This window comes from Gasterosteus aculeatus, chromosome 3, assembly GCF_964276395.1.
Source record: "Gasterosteus aculeatus chromosome 3, fGasAcu3.hap1.1, whole genome shotgun sequence".
Classification (NCBI taxonomy): domain Eukaryota; kingdom Metazoa; phylum Chordata; class Actinopteri; order Perciformes; family Gasterosteidae; genus Gasterosteus; species Gasterosteus aculeatus.
Window position 1 is genome coordinate 7,611,879 of NC_135690.1, and position 15,838 is coordinate 7,627,716.

Consider the following 15,838-nt stretch of genomic DNA (forward strand, 5'->3'; position numbering starts at 1 on the left):
TCATTCTGGATTAAAAGTTGACGAGCTGTCAGAGTACCCAAAGACCACATTAGATGCTGTGCTAAATGCTAACTTTAGCCATGGTGTCTTCGTTTAGCATGCTAACGTTTGATAATTAGCAAAGAAACACAAAGTGCAGCTCAGACTGGCTCGAGAGGAAAAGTCAGAGGTTTAATTTTATATCAATCTACCTAATAATTGAGGTTTCAACCTCATAGCGGCACCAGAGGGAAAGTCAGGTGATCACCGCAATCATCTGAAATCCCAAATGTCCGACCGACAAGAGGCAGCCACAGTGAGATAGCACGGCATCCTCAGCCAGTGACCTCGGTATCCAACATACCACAACATAGACGTGATTGGTTGCCTGCTTGTCCTATTTTAAAGTCCTGCAGTTCCCGTGTGATTCTCACGGCTCCTCTCTGTCACCTCTGCGTGCCGCCTTCAGGGCCGTTGTTCCAGGGAGAACTGCAAGTACCTGCACCCGCCTCCGCACCTAAAGACCCAGCTGGAGATCAACGGCAGGAACAACCTGATCCAGCAGAAGAACATGGTCATGCTCGCCCAACAGATGCATCTCGCCAACGCCATGATGCCCGGCACGCAGCTACCACCTATGGTGAGAGGACACACACGTATGAACACACTACAGCTGCTGCACACGGTGAGACCAGATACACGTCTCCCCGTCGGTCCCTCTCTTTTCCCATACAACGAGCTCGCAGCTTGTGGTTCCTGTGCACACATAATTATTTCATTCTACCGCTTTCCTTTCTGGTTCCCTTCCAGCCCATGTTCTCGATGGCGCCGGGCATGGCCACCAACGCCGGCGCGGCGGCAGCAGCCGCAGCCGCAGCCTTCAATCCCTACTTGAGTCCCATGTCACCAGGCCTGATGCCCCAGGAGATAATGCCCAGCGCCCCTGTGCTCATGGCCTCCAGCCCCAACGTCGGCCAAGTCCCCAACGCTGCCGCTGCTGCGGCCCAGAAACTGCTGAGAACAGATAGACTTGAGGTAACGGACTGATGCATAGAACCGGGTCTTGAAAAGGGGGGGGGGCTGGGATTATAACGAGCCTGTAAACATGACAAGTGTTGTAAACAAGTGGTTTAACAAGCGTAAAAATAGCGGCAGCATTTACTGCACTTAAAGTGTTTCACAAACAGTTCTAATTTGCCAGCAGGCACCGTTATTCAAAAGAGAAGCTAATTAAAAGAAGATGAAGTTAAAAGCCCTCAGAAGTTTATAAACTGCAATATTTTATCACATTATGATGCTGAGTTAAAAATTATGATGCTTAACAGTCTTATTTCAGACTTGTTTGCTTTTTTCATGAACTCCCTCTGACATGAACTTCCTTAGTTCATATACAGTCTGTGCAAAACATTGTTGCGAGGAATATTCGTTTGAGTGGAACATTTTCCACGGTGGCAGTAGTAAAGGAACACGTTCTTTCTAGCCTAGTAAAAGTCCATGTTGGTTGCGGCACCATTGCATTCCGGTCGAAGTTCCTCCGTGTCTTCCCCCTCTACAGTAGCTGGTGGTGTGACCGTAGAGTCTAGAAAGAATCCATTGCTCTCTGATTCTGAGAGGAACTGAAACTACAATTATAGCTTTCTTGTTACTGCAATGGAAATCTCCCAATTCCCATTTATTTATTAGTTTGAAAAATACAACAACAACAGCCTGGATATGCAGTGTTTTGTAGAGCATGTGTTATGGAGTTTGAACGCACACCGCTGACACTCAATGCAGAGGAGATCACGTGAGTGATACCCATGACTTCTTGGCACATCTCATTTCGAAGAAAGTGCTGCCCCCTGGTGTCTCACATCCAAAATAGTATAGTATAGAGAGTATTATGCTCCAATAGAGATATTTCAAAAGCAATTCTATGTTCATGGGGTGAGAGTGCTCAAGCTTCAGCACGCAGCTACAAAGACGTTTGTTACTACACACTTCATATATTCTATATAAAGACACCAGAACGCCTCAAACAGGAAGCGTTCTTGTGTCTCATCTGTCCTCTCACTTTGCTTCCAGGTGTGTCGGGAGTATCAGAGGGGCAACTGCTCTCGGGGGGAGACCGACTGTCGCTTCGCTCACCCCTCAGACAGCACCATGATCGACACCAACGACAACACCGTCACCGTGTGCATGGACTACATCAAGGGCCGGTGCTCCCGGGAAAAGTGCAAGTACTTCCACCCGCCGGCCCATCTGCAGGCCAAAATTAAGGCGGCCCAGCACCAGGTGAACCAGGCCACAGCCGCCGCGGCCATGGTGAGCGCTCGCGTAGATGTCACACTCATTTACACCCACGCCACAGGCTTAGAGCAGCAACGTCGGGGAAATTCCTGCATTTTGTCTCAGGGCTGTCTACTATAAGATCACCCAGTGGGGAAATGGTGTGTTGTGTGTCTCATGCTTTTACAAAAGTGTCTCAACGTCCTGGTTGGTATAGCGTAGCTTTTATCAGTTCTGCTTTTGCCAGGTCAAACTCTAAAGGTGAAACTTGGGTAGTATCTGCTCAGAACACGGTGAAATGAAGAAGGAATCAAACAATGTGGCATTCTTCTCAATAAATTGCATTTAGCTCATTTTCCAATCCTGATCTGAAAAAAATGACTTCCTGTATGTTCCTTGTTCCTTCTTCAACTCATCTCAGACCACAAGCAGAGAGTCCGTCCTTCTCTCTCTCTCTCTCTCTCTCTTTTGGTCCAGTCTTATTTATGACACCATTGTTTCTGTACTTCCTATCTATTACTTCTCTTCCTCTTGACCTTATTAAAAGGGATGCCTCATTGTGTTGTGTCACAGTAGCAGCACCTGTGAACAATAGTGCAGCCAAACTTGCCCGCTGACTACCCCCCCAACCCCCCCCGTTTTCTGCACGCTCTCATTGACATATTGATGCTGAGAGCTTTGGGCGAATCGCTGTCATGTCGCTCTGACTGCGAAGAAACACAAACCTGTGAATTGTGCTCCCACATTTTCTGTCCTATTCACTTAGATAAATGTTTTAATAATATTCTCACCGCTATATTCATCCATCTTTGTGAGACAATAACTAATGTAGATTTGTAGTTATCATTGATTATTGATGATCATTTAACTGTTGAGCAGTAGAGCTAGTGTCCACACTGTGCATGCCTTGGTCCTGTTATCCCCTTGTATATTGCATTCCAATGATTTGTTTTTTTATTTGTTTTTGTTTTTTCTCACCTATACCCAAACTGCACTGCTGCCCCCATGATGCACCTCTGCTTGCTGGTTTATGTTAATGCGCTTGAACCCCATTGGCCCATTGCCATCATGTGCTCGCTGCCTGCTAATTAAGACTCAGTCGGCTGTCAAATCACTGAAGCGACCCCTCGACGCAACCTTTGACCTGGTACTATGACCTTTCACCTTTTAGCTTGGCATGTGGCTTTGTGGTAGAGCAGTGTTTAACCAAAGATACCTTGCTATTTTTGTTGTCGTTGTCTGTTTTTTCTTCCTGTTGATCTGCCATTATTGCCTGTGATCAAATGATTGTGGCTTTCTGGGTTCGGGTTTCATCCAACGCCAAACATCTATCTTCATGCGGAAAATCCCCCTCTAACACCAATTCTAATGTGGAGTTTGCGATCGGGAGCCACAATCAATTAATCACCTGTAGCCTATCTAACAAAAGTCAGCGAGGGCTAGGGAAGTAGAGCTTCTATAACGGTGGCATGGCTTCAGTCTTACGTCCAAGTCAGTGGTCAGTGTTGTGGAGCAGCTCAATCCAATGTGTGCATGTCTGTGTTACTAGTGCATGTCAGAAGGATACGGGTGGGGCTCGGAGGAGCGGCCTTTAAAACAGGAGTGACCCCACCATAACAGATGATTACAGTTCAAATGATAGTTCACTCCGTCCCCTCAAGGATGGCCTCAATGCCACAACCAAATCCGCGCAAAAAGCGCTCCATGGTGTAAATGACACACACCAGGAAAGTATTCTTTAACGTCTGACTCATGCCCCTTGGCCTGAGGCCATTTGTTTTCCATTTGTCTGAGAGTGAACCATCACTTAAACGTGGCTTACACAGTTTATCATGGAGCTAGCAGTGCAGCCTCCCTCTCTCTGTGCTTCCTACCTGTTTCCCCTCCTGTTAGCAGCCTCATTGTTTGAAAAGTTAATGCTTGCTCACATTGCATTTAGTCAGCCTTAGAAGTCCACAGTAAATAACACTCAAGCTTCCAAATGAAATACACTGAATACATGAATGCTTGTTAGCCAGTAGCTCCAGTAAGCACCATGCTCCTGCTTGTCTAGTACTTGTGTCAGACTGCTGCTTGCTTGCTACTGATGAGACTATTGTTGTTGTACACACATGGATTCTGTGGTGCTGTTTATACAATGTCCTCTAACGTATGTACCTTTTTTGTTTTCTTTCCCGTTTTTTGCCTCTTTCCAACACACACTCTCTCTCTCTCTCTCTCTCTCTCTCTCTCTCTCTCTCTCTCTCTCTCTCTCTCTCTCTCTCTCTCTCTCTCTCTCTCTCTCTGTTCTTTGTTATTTTCCTGTTATTCCCTGGCCTCCTCCCGTCTGGCTGGGCAGGGCATCACCCCTAGTGTCATGGCTCCCATGCCCAAGCGGGCGGCCCTGGAGAAAGCCAACGGGGCCTCTGCCATGTTTAACACCAGCATGCTCCAGTACCAACAGGCTCTGGCCAGCATGCAGTTTCAGCAGCAGGCTGCTTTCCTTCCATCAGGTATGGCTTCCAAAGCAACCAGCAATAGTGCTCTGACTCCCCCAATCCGCCTCCCTCCCCGGAGGAGGCCTGGATCGGTCTAACCCGGCTCCCCGCTCGTCTGGGGGCGGGCAAAGTGGTAGTTTGCAGGATGGAGCGGTTTGTGTGTGGACTGTTTATTATCTTGTTTTGCTCTCGGATAGAGAGAACTTGCAAAGACATTCATACAGAAAAACGTAAATCTCCGCTGCAAGCCCGCAAGAGTCAAACTTTCAAGTCGAAAAGCGTGGAAAGATCACACGGCAAATAGCTTTTAACAATCGGTTAGAATCTCGCTCTGCCTGTTTTAATAAAACACCACATAGCTTCGTGCTCCTCCAACAGAAGCACGCGCAGGCGGAGCCTTGTCGCCGCTTGGTTAGATAAAAGGTGTCCGCGGTGCGATGAGGTATTCGGAGGGAAACCGTCGCTGGGGCTTTGGCTTGGGCTCGGATCAGAGGGGGCTGGACGGGTTGGTTAACGGCAACAAACAGGCTTCTGTACACTTCGCCTTACTTCTGTCTCCAGCGTGTATGTGATGTTTAATACCTGATGGTTCTAACCGTAACCGCACTATCACCCTTGTTTGTATTACACATTCATATGCAGTGCACTTCAGACAAAAGTTAAGGTTCACACTTGAGCATTTGATGAGCACTTTGCCTTTTCCAATTCGCTGATGACTGTGACCAAAGAGATATTAATCTTTCCCCCTCCCCCTCCCCCTCCCCCCCACTTTATCTCTCCCCTCACTCTAACGAACCATGTGATGGGCTGTTTTGATTTCTCTTCCCTATCCAATCCACTTCCTGTTGCACTGCATGATGGGCAGGCTCAATATTGTGCATGACACCTTCAGCCAGCATTGGTAGGTTCCAGCTTTCCTTCTTCAGTTGTCTGTAACCTCGTGTCTGTGACTCGCACGTCATCAAAATCTACTGCATTGTATTAATAATGACCTATTGGAACTTTTCAAGTTGCATTTTGCCGACGTGAGGGTCACTGCTTTTGTTGCGTGATTTGAATCATAAGCAGGAGTCCTCCACACGTGGAAAGAGCAATTCTGTTACTTGTATGACAGCTGTTGTTTATAATCAATTTAACTGAACTTTATTTTGTTATTATTGTCTGTGCAACTATACTTTATCTTGCTTGACCATTGTCGTCCTCACGCTGGCTCCGAACTCGGCTTTTCTGACACCTATTGAAACCTAAGAAATATCTTTTTAAAACTGAAGGAGTTTAATCACAACCTTCTGCATTAAAGACTCACGTGACTTTATATTTGTCCGACTTTTTAAAGTTTGCCCTCATCTGGTGTTTTACCACCAGAGTAAAGTAGTGGTCACTGTACTTCTAACAACACGCGCAAATGTGGAAGTAAGTCCGCGCTGCCACACTGCGTCACATCGAGTTCTCAAATCACAAGACGTCTCATCAGTGTTGGCAGAGGGAAGAAAGGGAAGCAGTTAAATCCAATCGCTCTCTGACTCCCCCGCTCTCCTTCTCCCCTCCTTCCGTTTGCCTGGTATGTGTGTGGCTACACTGCTCCTCTGTGTATTTTTGCTTACATGATTTTCCCTCCAAAAAAAGTTCCCATGATGCACGGTGGTAGTCCAGCCTCTGTGTCTGCAGCCACCTCATCTGCCACAAGCCCCTTCGCAACTGCCTCCACCAATCAGGTTTGCACCTCTACTGCCTCTCTCTCTCTCTCTCTCTCTCTCCATCTGTCTCTCGCTCTATCTATCTCTCTCTCTCTCTCTCGCTCTATCTATCTATCTCTCTCTCTCTCTCTCTCTCTCTCTCTCTCGCTCTATCTCTCTCTCTCTCTCTCTCTCTCCCACACACACACTCATCTGTGTCTTTGGATGCACATGGGCGATCTGGGGGTGCTTGTGTCTTACAGCCTGGGGCGGGTTTGGGTAAAAGGCGGTACTCCCTCTTGTTGGCCTCCAACATGTGTGAACATGCAATACTGTGCCCAGTTTGAACTAACCATAATATTTCTACGTCTCTTACAACCAACTGTCTTTGCATTTAATGTTTGTCCCCGTTGTAACCTCGATTTTTGTCCTTTCCCATTTTGAGGACTCTTCCTTATCAAAGTTGACTACCAACGAATACATGCAATTGGTATGTATGAGGTAGTTTTATTAAATTATTTGCACAAGCTGTGCAAAAGTCGCTCTCTGTGCCCTTTGGTGCTGTTTTCTTGTTGCTTTTTTTCGCCGCTGCTTACGGCTTGTAATGTGAAGCTTCACCACGTTCCACATGGATATATTCTTTGTTAAAGTTAGTGTTTTGTTACAAACACTAAACAGAGTGTGGCTGTCCCTTCAATCATTCCGCTGCGATGTCAGTATTAAATACACAGAACTGAAATGCACACAATCCAAAAAGTTCTAGAATCAGCCTGCAAGAGGATTTGCAACTTTCTGCTTTCAGTTCTCTTGAAGGTATTTTGAGAGCAGTTTGTCACATTGCACAGTTCCACAACGCCACAGAAAACGACGTGTGAAAACAGAGGATGAATCATTGTGTGGGCAGTCTTTATCCGGGACCTGTTGTCTGCATTTACCTGGGGTGTCCAGGTCATCAACACGGACAACTTAGGATTCTTATCGTATATGCGTCACAACTGAAACTCTTAAATGTTCTTTGTCCATTTTCAGCAATGCGTGTTGTTGCAAGCGGATGTGGTTAGAATGTGTTGAGCTGTGTTTATGTTGTCAGCCCACATCCACTTTTTTGGCTCTGGGGATGCTCCATTTCATCTGTTTGTCTGTTTCCCACCCACAGATTCCAATAATATCTGCAGATCATCTGAGTAGTCACAAGTACCTGACTCAAATGTAGTTCCTCTCAAAAAACAGTGAGTTCCTGTTTCAATGCTCATCCTCTCCCTATTCATCACAAAGTAGTTTTTAATTAGAGCTCCGGTTGAACATTCACCTGGTTGTGTCCGTACCAGTTAACCCATTTTATTAAAACAAAATTTGTCGTGTCTTGCAGATCAAACGAATGTGTGCTGGCACCGTCCAAGCCAAAAGAGTTCAGCCTTTATGTACATAACCTTCAGAATGTCAAGCCACGGGGCGAGGAGGGTCTGCCATCTCTGAGCCGGTCCACGGTGATGGTCTCATCACATGGGTAAACATCTCCGGTGCAACACGTGACCTTGTGCCATCTTCCCACATATCAATGTCAAGAAGAATCTGTTGTCGAAAAAATTCAAAGTCCAGCTGGAAGAAGAGGACATCTTGGTGCCGGGGGTCAGTGTGTCTCTCCCGCCTGTGGGAATAGTTCACATTTACACCTGTGTGTCTGACTAAATCATAACACTCAATGGGTTTTAATCTTTAGCACTACCGCATGCACAGAAGGTCAAGAGCGTGGTTGCAGAATAGCAACATCCAGTGCTGGTACGTTAGCAGGCCAAGGTTTTCTTTCCTTCCTTTTTTTAAAAATTTGTTCTGCTTTGTTATTATGTTTTTATTGATAGCCATATTTCATAGTTTTCAAGTCTAATGCAAACATGCAGTTTGAATTTTGAATTGAAATCTGAAAAGGCACAATGATTTTACCAGGAATTTTATTCGCCAAAAGAATTAGGCATGTACAGTGTTGTGTTTTTTACGGCTACTAGTGAAACTAGATGCTGAAATGAGGGACTTGGACGTATGAATGTTCTGGGAAAACCAACATACCTGTGTACCTTGACAGCCAGGCAAGCTTTTCTCACCTCGTCATGTGCCATCAAGGCCGAACAGCTAAAACCAGAGTGTTATCTCAGCAGTGTTATTTGTTTACTGAGGGTAAAAGTTCTGTATGGCTTTTTTTGTACTGTTTCGTTTTCAATATCCCAACAGTGGGAGGGGTTCTTTTTTTTAAAACTTCGTTAATCTAAATAATCAGTTTTACAAGTGGGGTTCTTGCCAAATATGGTTTTAATTTTTTTTCCTTTTGAAATCTAAATTTGAAGTTTGGGATTAAGTTGTTGCTCGAGTCCTTTGACTATAAAGCGTGGTGAAGCAGAGGGTGTAGCTTCAGTTGACACCGTGTTACCTTGTTCTCCCTCGTTTGAAGAGGAGCAACTCTGAAACTGTGCCTCCAAGAAGCACTGATGAGCCATCGAAGGGGATTTAAAACAACAGACCTAAAGGTCTATTAGGTCATTTAAACCGCATGTGCACTTGAATGAATATTTGTCTGGTCACCCCAGTTTTAATTTCACCACTCATCCCATGTGAACTTTCGCTTTTGAGGAAAAGCAGCATTCTCTGTGTTTGTATTTCCGAGCAAAGTGCAAAGGTTCCCATTCACTCGTAGATCTGACTACACAAACCAAAGCACAGTTTTTTCTCTCAATCATGCTCACAAATGGTTACAGAAGCGTCACTTAAGAGGCTTAGTTGAGGAAAAATGTTTATCATCTTTCATTTATCATCAATTTTATGATCGCATCTCTCTTCTGTTTTCACAGAGGTGTGTAGTGTGTCTTTACCGATTGTAATGTACCTAACGAAGCCTTAGATTACAATTAATGGGTCCCGGCCCAATCAAATGTACTTTCAATCACCGTGCAGGTAAAGAACACCAATGATGTTTTATATTTCTGTCACGTGCCGCTTATGATCTCTTTTTTTGTTCTTTATCTTCATGTAAAAGTAACAATTGCTCTCTTAAATTTAATTGAACTCCTGTGTTATGTACTACTTAAGGATTTTCATCTATTTGAGGTATGTAGTTGTAGATTTTCTTTTTGTTGTTTTTGCCTTACTATATATTACTTGACGACATTGATATCGCCGTAGTAGATTTTGAGGTAGTATGACGTTCATAACTTTTCAAACCATATAATGGATAATGTGTTGAGTCAGTTTTAAATATTCACTTCTTTCATAGAGCTGGATGTTCTTTTATTTCAGATGGTGTTACATTGTCAGTTAATTTTGTGGATGAAAGACTTTTTTGATACAAGGAATGAGATCAGTTGATTTGCTGCCACTGCGGCATCTCGGAGCAGACAAAAAAACAACTAATGTTTTAACCAACTTAAATTTTCCTTGTAACATGTCAAGATCATGTTTGAAAATATATTGTATTGAAATATAGATTGTCCATGTTTTAGAGTAAAAATTATTTTCTACTGTATCCATTTAAAAAAAAAAAGATATGTACTTTTGTTGGAATATTTCTTAAGTTTGCCCTGAATGTCAGGCCAAAACGAGCAGTGAGGTTGACGGGTTTTTGGATGTTTGTTGGATTGTGAGATTAGGAGCGAGAAAGCAAAGACTTTTCCTGACTGGAGAGGTCAGTGATGCTGCAGATAATGCGTTCTAACCTAAGGGACGAAGGTTGACTTTTTGCACTTCTGTATATAGTCAAATGAACAGAGAAAAAAATGTGTATCATATTGAGATATTATTTTGAATAAAAAAAGATCTATAATTATAAGGAATTTTGTTAGATTAATTTAAATTCTTGAATTAGAAGACCAGCTAAAATAAATGCTTGCGGAGAAGGGCACTAGTTTAAAATCGCCAATGCATTCAGAGAAAGCTATGCGCTTTTTGTCTTATTTTATCAGTAGTATTGCCAGGGAATGTCGAAGGGGAATAGATGTCCCCGTGTCACGCTTACTCCGCCCCTCCTGTGGGATGACATATCCAATAATATGCATATATCATTGGTTAGACTTGGTCATGCAGTATTGATGCTCCCATGGTACAGTTGATTCATTAAAATTTCATGATGTGTATTTTATTATAATTTGATTTGACTGCATGTAAAAGTAAAAACATGTAAAGAAAATACAATGCGTAGTAATGTAAAGAATGATAACACATTCGGATTACAGAATACATAGAAATATGTTCTTTTTTCTTGTGTGCAAATTACACGTGTGTTAGATAACATCCACTGCGGGGAGAAATAATACTTCAAAAACAAGTCATCTTACTCTTGTGTGATAACAATGTTTTCCATGCAAATGTGTTCTTTAAAGAATGATCAAATATTAGCACTCATCCACCCCAGATACTTTCTCATAGCCATATAATTACAGTGGACACTGACTCACGGGAAGAACTTCCTGCTATCTTAGCTGTGCACTCAGCAGGTGAAGGCTCACCACACCAAATGCGTATTTGGCCAATTAGTCGTTGAGATGAATGTAACAGCCCACTGGTCGTCATGTTTGTGACCCGAGGCTTCTGTGTTTAGTTGCTATAGAACCAAAGCACCATTTTCTCCGAGCCAGATGTTCGGTCTGCTGGCTGGAGCCATGGTTTCTCTTCCCTGCTGGGGGCACGTGTATGCTTTGACTGCTTTTTACTTGTAAGTGCAACCATTCAATTATGTATTTGCTTAACAGTTGCCACACAATAATGTACTATTCTGTCTTCGGATTTGTTTATGCATATTTTATTGTTGCCATAATTGACTCTGAATCTCAAATCTGAATAAAACAATATTTGATTTGCTCATGCAACAGGAGTGTGCTTGCTGTCTCTGTGCGCTGGATGTGTGAGTCAAGTCAGTAAACAGGGAGATTTCAGGGGATTCAGTTATTTATCTCCAACTTATTGTTTAATAACCTAGAAACAGTATGTATGTCTCATATGTAAAGGAGGAGGCTCTCAGATTTATATTTGTCATTGTTTCTGAACTTCAACCTTGAGGGTTTAATGTCAGCAGGACTGGAGTACCTCCGTAGGGACTGATAATAATATTAATTAAATTGATCTTGCTGCAGGGACATTTTTACTAGAATGTGTAGTTTATCTGGGTCACAAGTGGATCTTGTTTCATCGGAGGTCTTATTTCTCCCTCTTAAGTGTTGTGGAGAGATTGTGGCCCGTTCAGTTCGCATCGGTATCTTATGCATACAGGGACTTCAGCCTGTGATACGGATGCAAACAAAGGAGGCGGCACCTCCAAAATTCAAAACACTGAAAGGCGATTTCCACTCCCAAATTTCTATCGACAGGTTTATTGACAAGCAATAACACAAAAAACAAAGTATTTTCATGGGTTTGGCTTCGGAAACATCAATTTCTTCAATCTGAAACGTATCTTCTGTTGATAAATTATTCTAGAATAGGCCGGGCTTCTCATTCTCTCGTCGTGCCGCCATTCAGGATGTCAGCAAGACATTTTGTTGCCATGTGACGTCTGTCAGATCGCGTTACCACACCAGATCAAGAACAATAAACAATAGAAACGTCATGGTTTCTATAGAATTTAATAATCAGATTAGATTTCAAGCTACACTTGGATGTTAATGCATAAAAAAGGAGAATTTCCTTTTTCGTAGTATTGTGTGACAATGTTTCACTTCACTCACACGGAATCGTATCTAATCATTGTCAAATACGGCTATGAAAACTCCTCAAAAGACAAGTAACACAATAACGTGAGTAACACCTTAGATTGTAGAAACAAATACCGACCCAGACCCAATACCCACCTACGACGCCACGGCTGCACATGAACTATTGTAACATGAAGATGGAAAAACAACAAAAACGTCCAGTAGTGGAATACTAATGCCAAGTATTTGAAGAACTTGGGTATTTATATTTCAGTTTACTTTACAATTCAGGGATAAATATTATACTTTTTGGTCCTTGACATATATTTGTACTTTACTGAATGAGATGAAAATAGACGATGAAGAAGGTCATGCTTCATTCGGTGTACAATAATACATCAGTAGTACTAATACAATGATATAATGTGTCAGCACAATACGTATACTCATCAGTACTGAGTACTACTTTTACACTATACACGATACTTTTACACTTTCAATGCTGGATTTGGGACGTAGTACTTGTATATTGGTGCTTTTACTAAAGTACAGGAGGTGCTGGTAATTATTATACATTATGATTGAGTGTCACTTTTAGGTACTTAGGGCCTAATTTGAGTATTTCTATTATTTTACTTCTTTATACCTCTACTCCACTACACTCTGGAAGCCAATGTTTTACTTTCGTTTCTGTTGTCATTAGTAGTTACTTGTATCGCTTTAACTACACATCACATAATTAAGACAATGGTTCTCGTTTTTCGGCTGCAATGTCAATGTAGTGCTTGAACATAAATACATATACATGCGTACATGTATGTGATTGTTAAACGATCACGGATCTTCCTCCAGCGTGAGTCAGCTGACACATACAGATGTTCTCACCTCTGACCTCAATGGGGACGCGTTTCTTATCCGCCGTCACGGCTCCACGCGCCCTCGATCGGAGCGGTGACCGCCGGTCACGTGACGTCGCGGCCTGCCGGGCGACGTCCCCTTTAAGAGAACGGAAGTGAGCGTCGGGCTTCTGACGCGCCGGAGGATGTGGGCAGGAAACGCCGCGCGAGAGGAGAGGGAGGCGATCACGCTTCCCCGCGCCGTCGCACTATACGGTTCGATCAACATGTACTCGGATTCCCCCCGCTGATGCGCGGGCGCGGCCATTCTGCTGCTCGGATCTGCGCTGCGCGGCCGTCGCACGGCGGGCGAGGGGGGACTCGGCGGCGCGGCGTTTGACTCCTATCCGAGCCAGAGGACAGCCTCCCCCGGGCCGCTGCGTCGGGAAACGTCGGGGCTGGTCGGCGGGTGGGAGCAGGCTTCGTAGCTAGAAAAAAAAAAAAAAGAAAGGGAGGTGTCTCCCCCCCCCCACCTCCACCACCAGCCCTCCAACCCCGCGAGCCATGAGGGAGTACAAAGTGGTTGTTTTGGGGTCGGGTGGAGTCGGGAAATCTGCGCTCACGGTCCAGTTCGTGACGGGCTCCTTCATCGAGAAGTACGACCCCACGATCGAGGATTTCTACCGGAAGGAGATCGAGGTGGACTCGTCCCCGTCCGTGCTGGAGATCCTGGACACGGCGGGCACCGAGCAGTTCGCCTCCATGCGAGACCTGTACATCAAGAACGGCCAGGGCTTCATCCTGGTCTACAGCCTGGTGAACCAGCAGAGCTTCCAGGACATCAAGCCCATGAGAGACCAGATCATCCGGGTGAAGAGGTACGAGAGGGTGCCCATGATCCTGGTGGGAAACAAGGTGGACCTGGAGGGGGAGCGAGAGGTGTCCTCCGGGGAAGGCAAGGCGCTGGCGCAGGACTGGAGCTGCCCGTTCATCGAGACTTCGGCCAAGAATAAAGGCTCAGTCGACGAACTGTTTGCAGAAATAGTCAGGCAGATGAACTACTCCAGTGTTCCCAGTGGGGGAAACCAGTGCTGCTCATGTGTCCTGCTCTAAAAGAAGGAAAAAGTGTGTGGGGGGGAAACGTATACAGACACAAGTGCATCCGTGCTGAATTTGAGCTTCTAATTTTTCCAGCAGGCGTTTTGCAAATCTGTTCTCTCTCCTCACACGTGATGTTTTATTGTTGCACACAAATCGACAAAGACAACTTTCGATTATGTATTATAGTCTGGAAAAGTGTTTACATGACAAGTACTTGAATGTTTTGGGATTTTTTTCTTTTTTTTATAGCTTTGTATATGACACTTCTCTGGAAATGTGCCTCAATGGGAATGTCTTATTGTGAAACCTAAGAGACACTTATTCAAATTGTTTGTGTGGTTTTATTTGTTGATTTGTACTGTTCGGACCCCCTGCCTGGGGGTGGGGGGTGGTGGTGTTGGTGGAGTTACATCAAGAGTCACTTTGGATTCGTCTACTTTTCTTTCTTTCTTTTTGCCTGAGAGCAGCAGTGCCCAAACCCGCTTAAAATAGCTCTTAAAGGCATCAATCACCACTCGAGCCTTGCACAGGTTACTCCAACAAAGATCCCCTCAATTTATTTACCCCCAAAAAGTTCAGGCGTGATCCAAGAAGCGCCGATCGCCACCCACTAAGATACTGTATTTAAACCTGTTGATTGTGGTTGAGTTGTGTTAGGACTTTGTATTCTAGTTTTTATCCCTCCCCTTTGCCGGTGTGCTGAAAGTTGATTCTTCATGGAACTTGCACTTAGCTGACGGTGTCCCTCCTCAGCGTGCACAAACAAGGACCGCCGTGCATTGCTGCCGCTGCATGGGGGAACGCGTGGACCCATGTCAAGTGCCTTCCCAACAAAACGCCTGTGACTGTGCCAACGGATGAGCCCCTCCTTCTCCTTCTACTTCTTCTTCTTCTTCTGCAGTGCGTCTTGATGGCAATCAGAACTTTTTAGCAGGTTTCAGAGAACAACCTACGTTTAGTTTTTTTGGTGTCAAAGTGGAGCGAACCCATTTCCACGCGCCTGTCAGGAGGCCGAGCTCGTGTCCGACCTGCTGTCTCAGGGTCGGGTTCGGGCCGTTTCTCGAGGTACTGGTCCAACGAGAAAAGCAGAGTGTCTTTAACCCACTAGTGTTACGTTTCAGTGAAAGGCAAGCCATGTTTGTCCGTAGTATCTAGCTTGTTTGGTTATTTTTCTTTCTTTTCTTAAAAGTGTTACTTACGGTAATTGTTAAATCTCCCTTCGGAAAAACAATCTTCTGCCATCCACCTGTCAGTTTGAACGACTTGTAATACAAAAAGCATTTTACGTAACGCTGTGTACTGTGCTCGTCTCTGCTTGTGACATAAAGAGTCTTCATTTTGGGGTGCTTTGAATGTGATTCTCCCACGAATGGATTAGTCAACAAAAGCGTTCATTGACAGTTACTTAATAGTTTATTTTCTATTTCCAGCTTCACCACTGTGAAGATTTGGGACTCTGTTTGTCCCCTTCAGCCTATGTTCAATATCTTCCCACGTCATGTGAAACTTTAAGATGAATTAAATGAAACCAACAGACTAATGATAAACTTGACTAGAATCAGCTGCAGCTCTCGCCGGGCCCTTTTCTTGGTATTCAGAGGACAATGCGGTCAAAGGCGCGGCACTAGATGCCATATTTGACACTTCTTCACCGAGAGGAAAAAGAGTTTCACATTCTGAATGTTTACTGAAAGGCCTTCAACACCGCGGCCGTGTTATGGAGTAAGTGGTCCTGGGTCCACTTGAATTAAAAAAAAAAAACCTTCTCTTTCCAGTGGTTTGGGTAGTGGGTACGGTTTCCAGTAGGCGTGTTTTGCTGGGGGGGGGGG

At 44.4% G+C, this 15,838-nt stretch overlaps 2 protein-coding genes across 51 annotated transcripts in view; both read left to right on the forward strand.

Annotated features, from left to right (window-relative positions):
* Nucleotides 1-11,250, forward strand: part of LOC120816067 (muscleblind-like protein 1) — a 34,382-nt gene extending 23,132 nt beyond the window's left edge. For 7 of the 50 annotated variants that reach the window (XM_078099386.1, XM_078099414.1, XM_040171348.2 and 4 more), the window contains 10 exons: nt 449-664; nt 790-1,014; nt 2,044-2,283; nt 3,341-3,394; nt 4,586-4,739; nt 5,590-5,625; nt 6,351-6,439; nt 6,846-6,890; nt 7,557-7,629; nt 7,770-11,250. In XM_078099386.1, coding sequence (XP_077955512.1) covers nt 449-664; nt 790-1,014; nt 2,044-2,283; nt 3,341-3,394; nt 4,586-4,739; nt 5,590-5,625; nt 6,351-6,439; nt 6,846-6,890; nt 7,557-7,613 — 1,116 coding nt within the window. In that variant the 3' untranslated portion in view covers nt 7,614-7,629; nt 7,770-11,250. The remainder of the gene's footprint in view (nt 1-448; nt 665-789; nt 1,015-2,043; nt 2,284-3,340; nt 3,395-4,585; nt 4,740-5,589; nt 5,626-6,350; nt 6,440-6,845; nt 6,891-7,556; nt 7,630-7,769) is intronic. The other 43 variants (XM_078099390.1, XM_040171354.2, XM_078099388.1 and 40 more) reach the window with 27 other exon arrangements.
* Nucleotides 11,251-13,072: 1,822 nt separating this feature from the next.
* LOC120816069 (ras-related protein Rap-2b) lies at nt 13,073-15,350 on the forward strand. Its single transcript, XM_040171378.2, has one exon. The coding sequence runs from the start codon at nt 13,473-13,475 to the stop codon at nt 14,019-14,021; it is 549 nt and encodes a 182-aa protein (XP_040027312.1). The 5' UTR covers nt 13,073-13,472; the 3' UTR covers nt 14,022-15,350.
* The last annotated feature ends 488 nt before the right edge of the window (nt 15,351-15,838 follow it).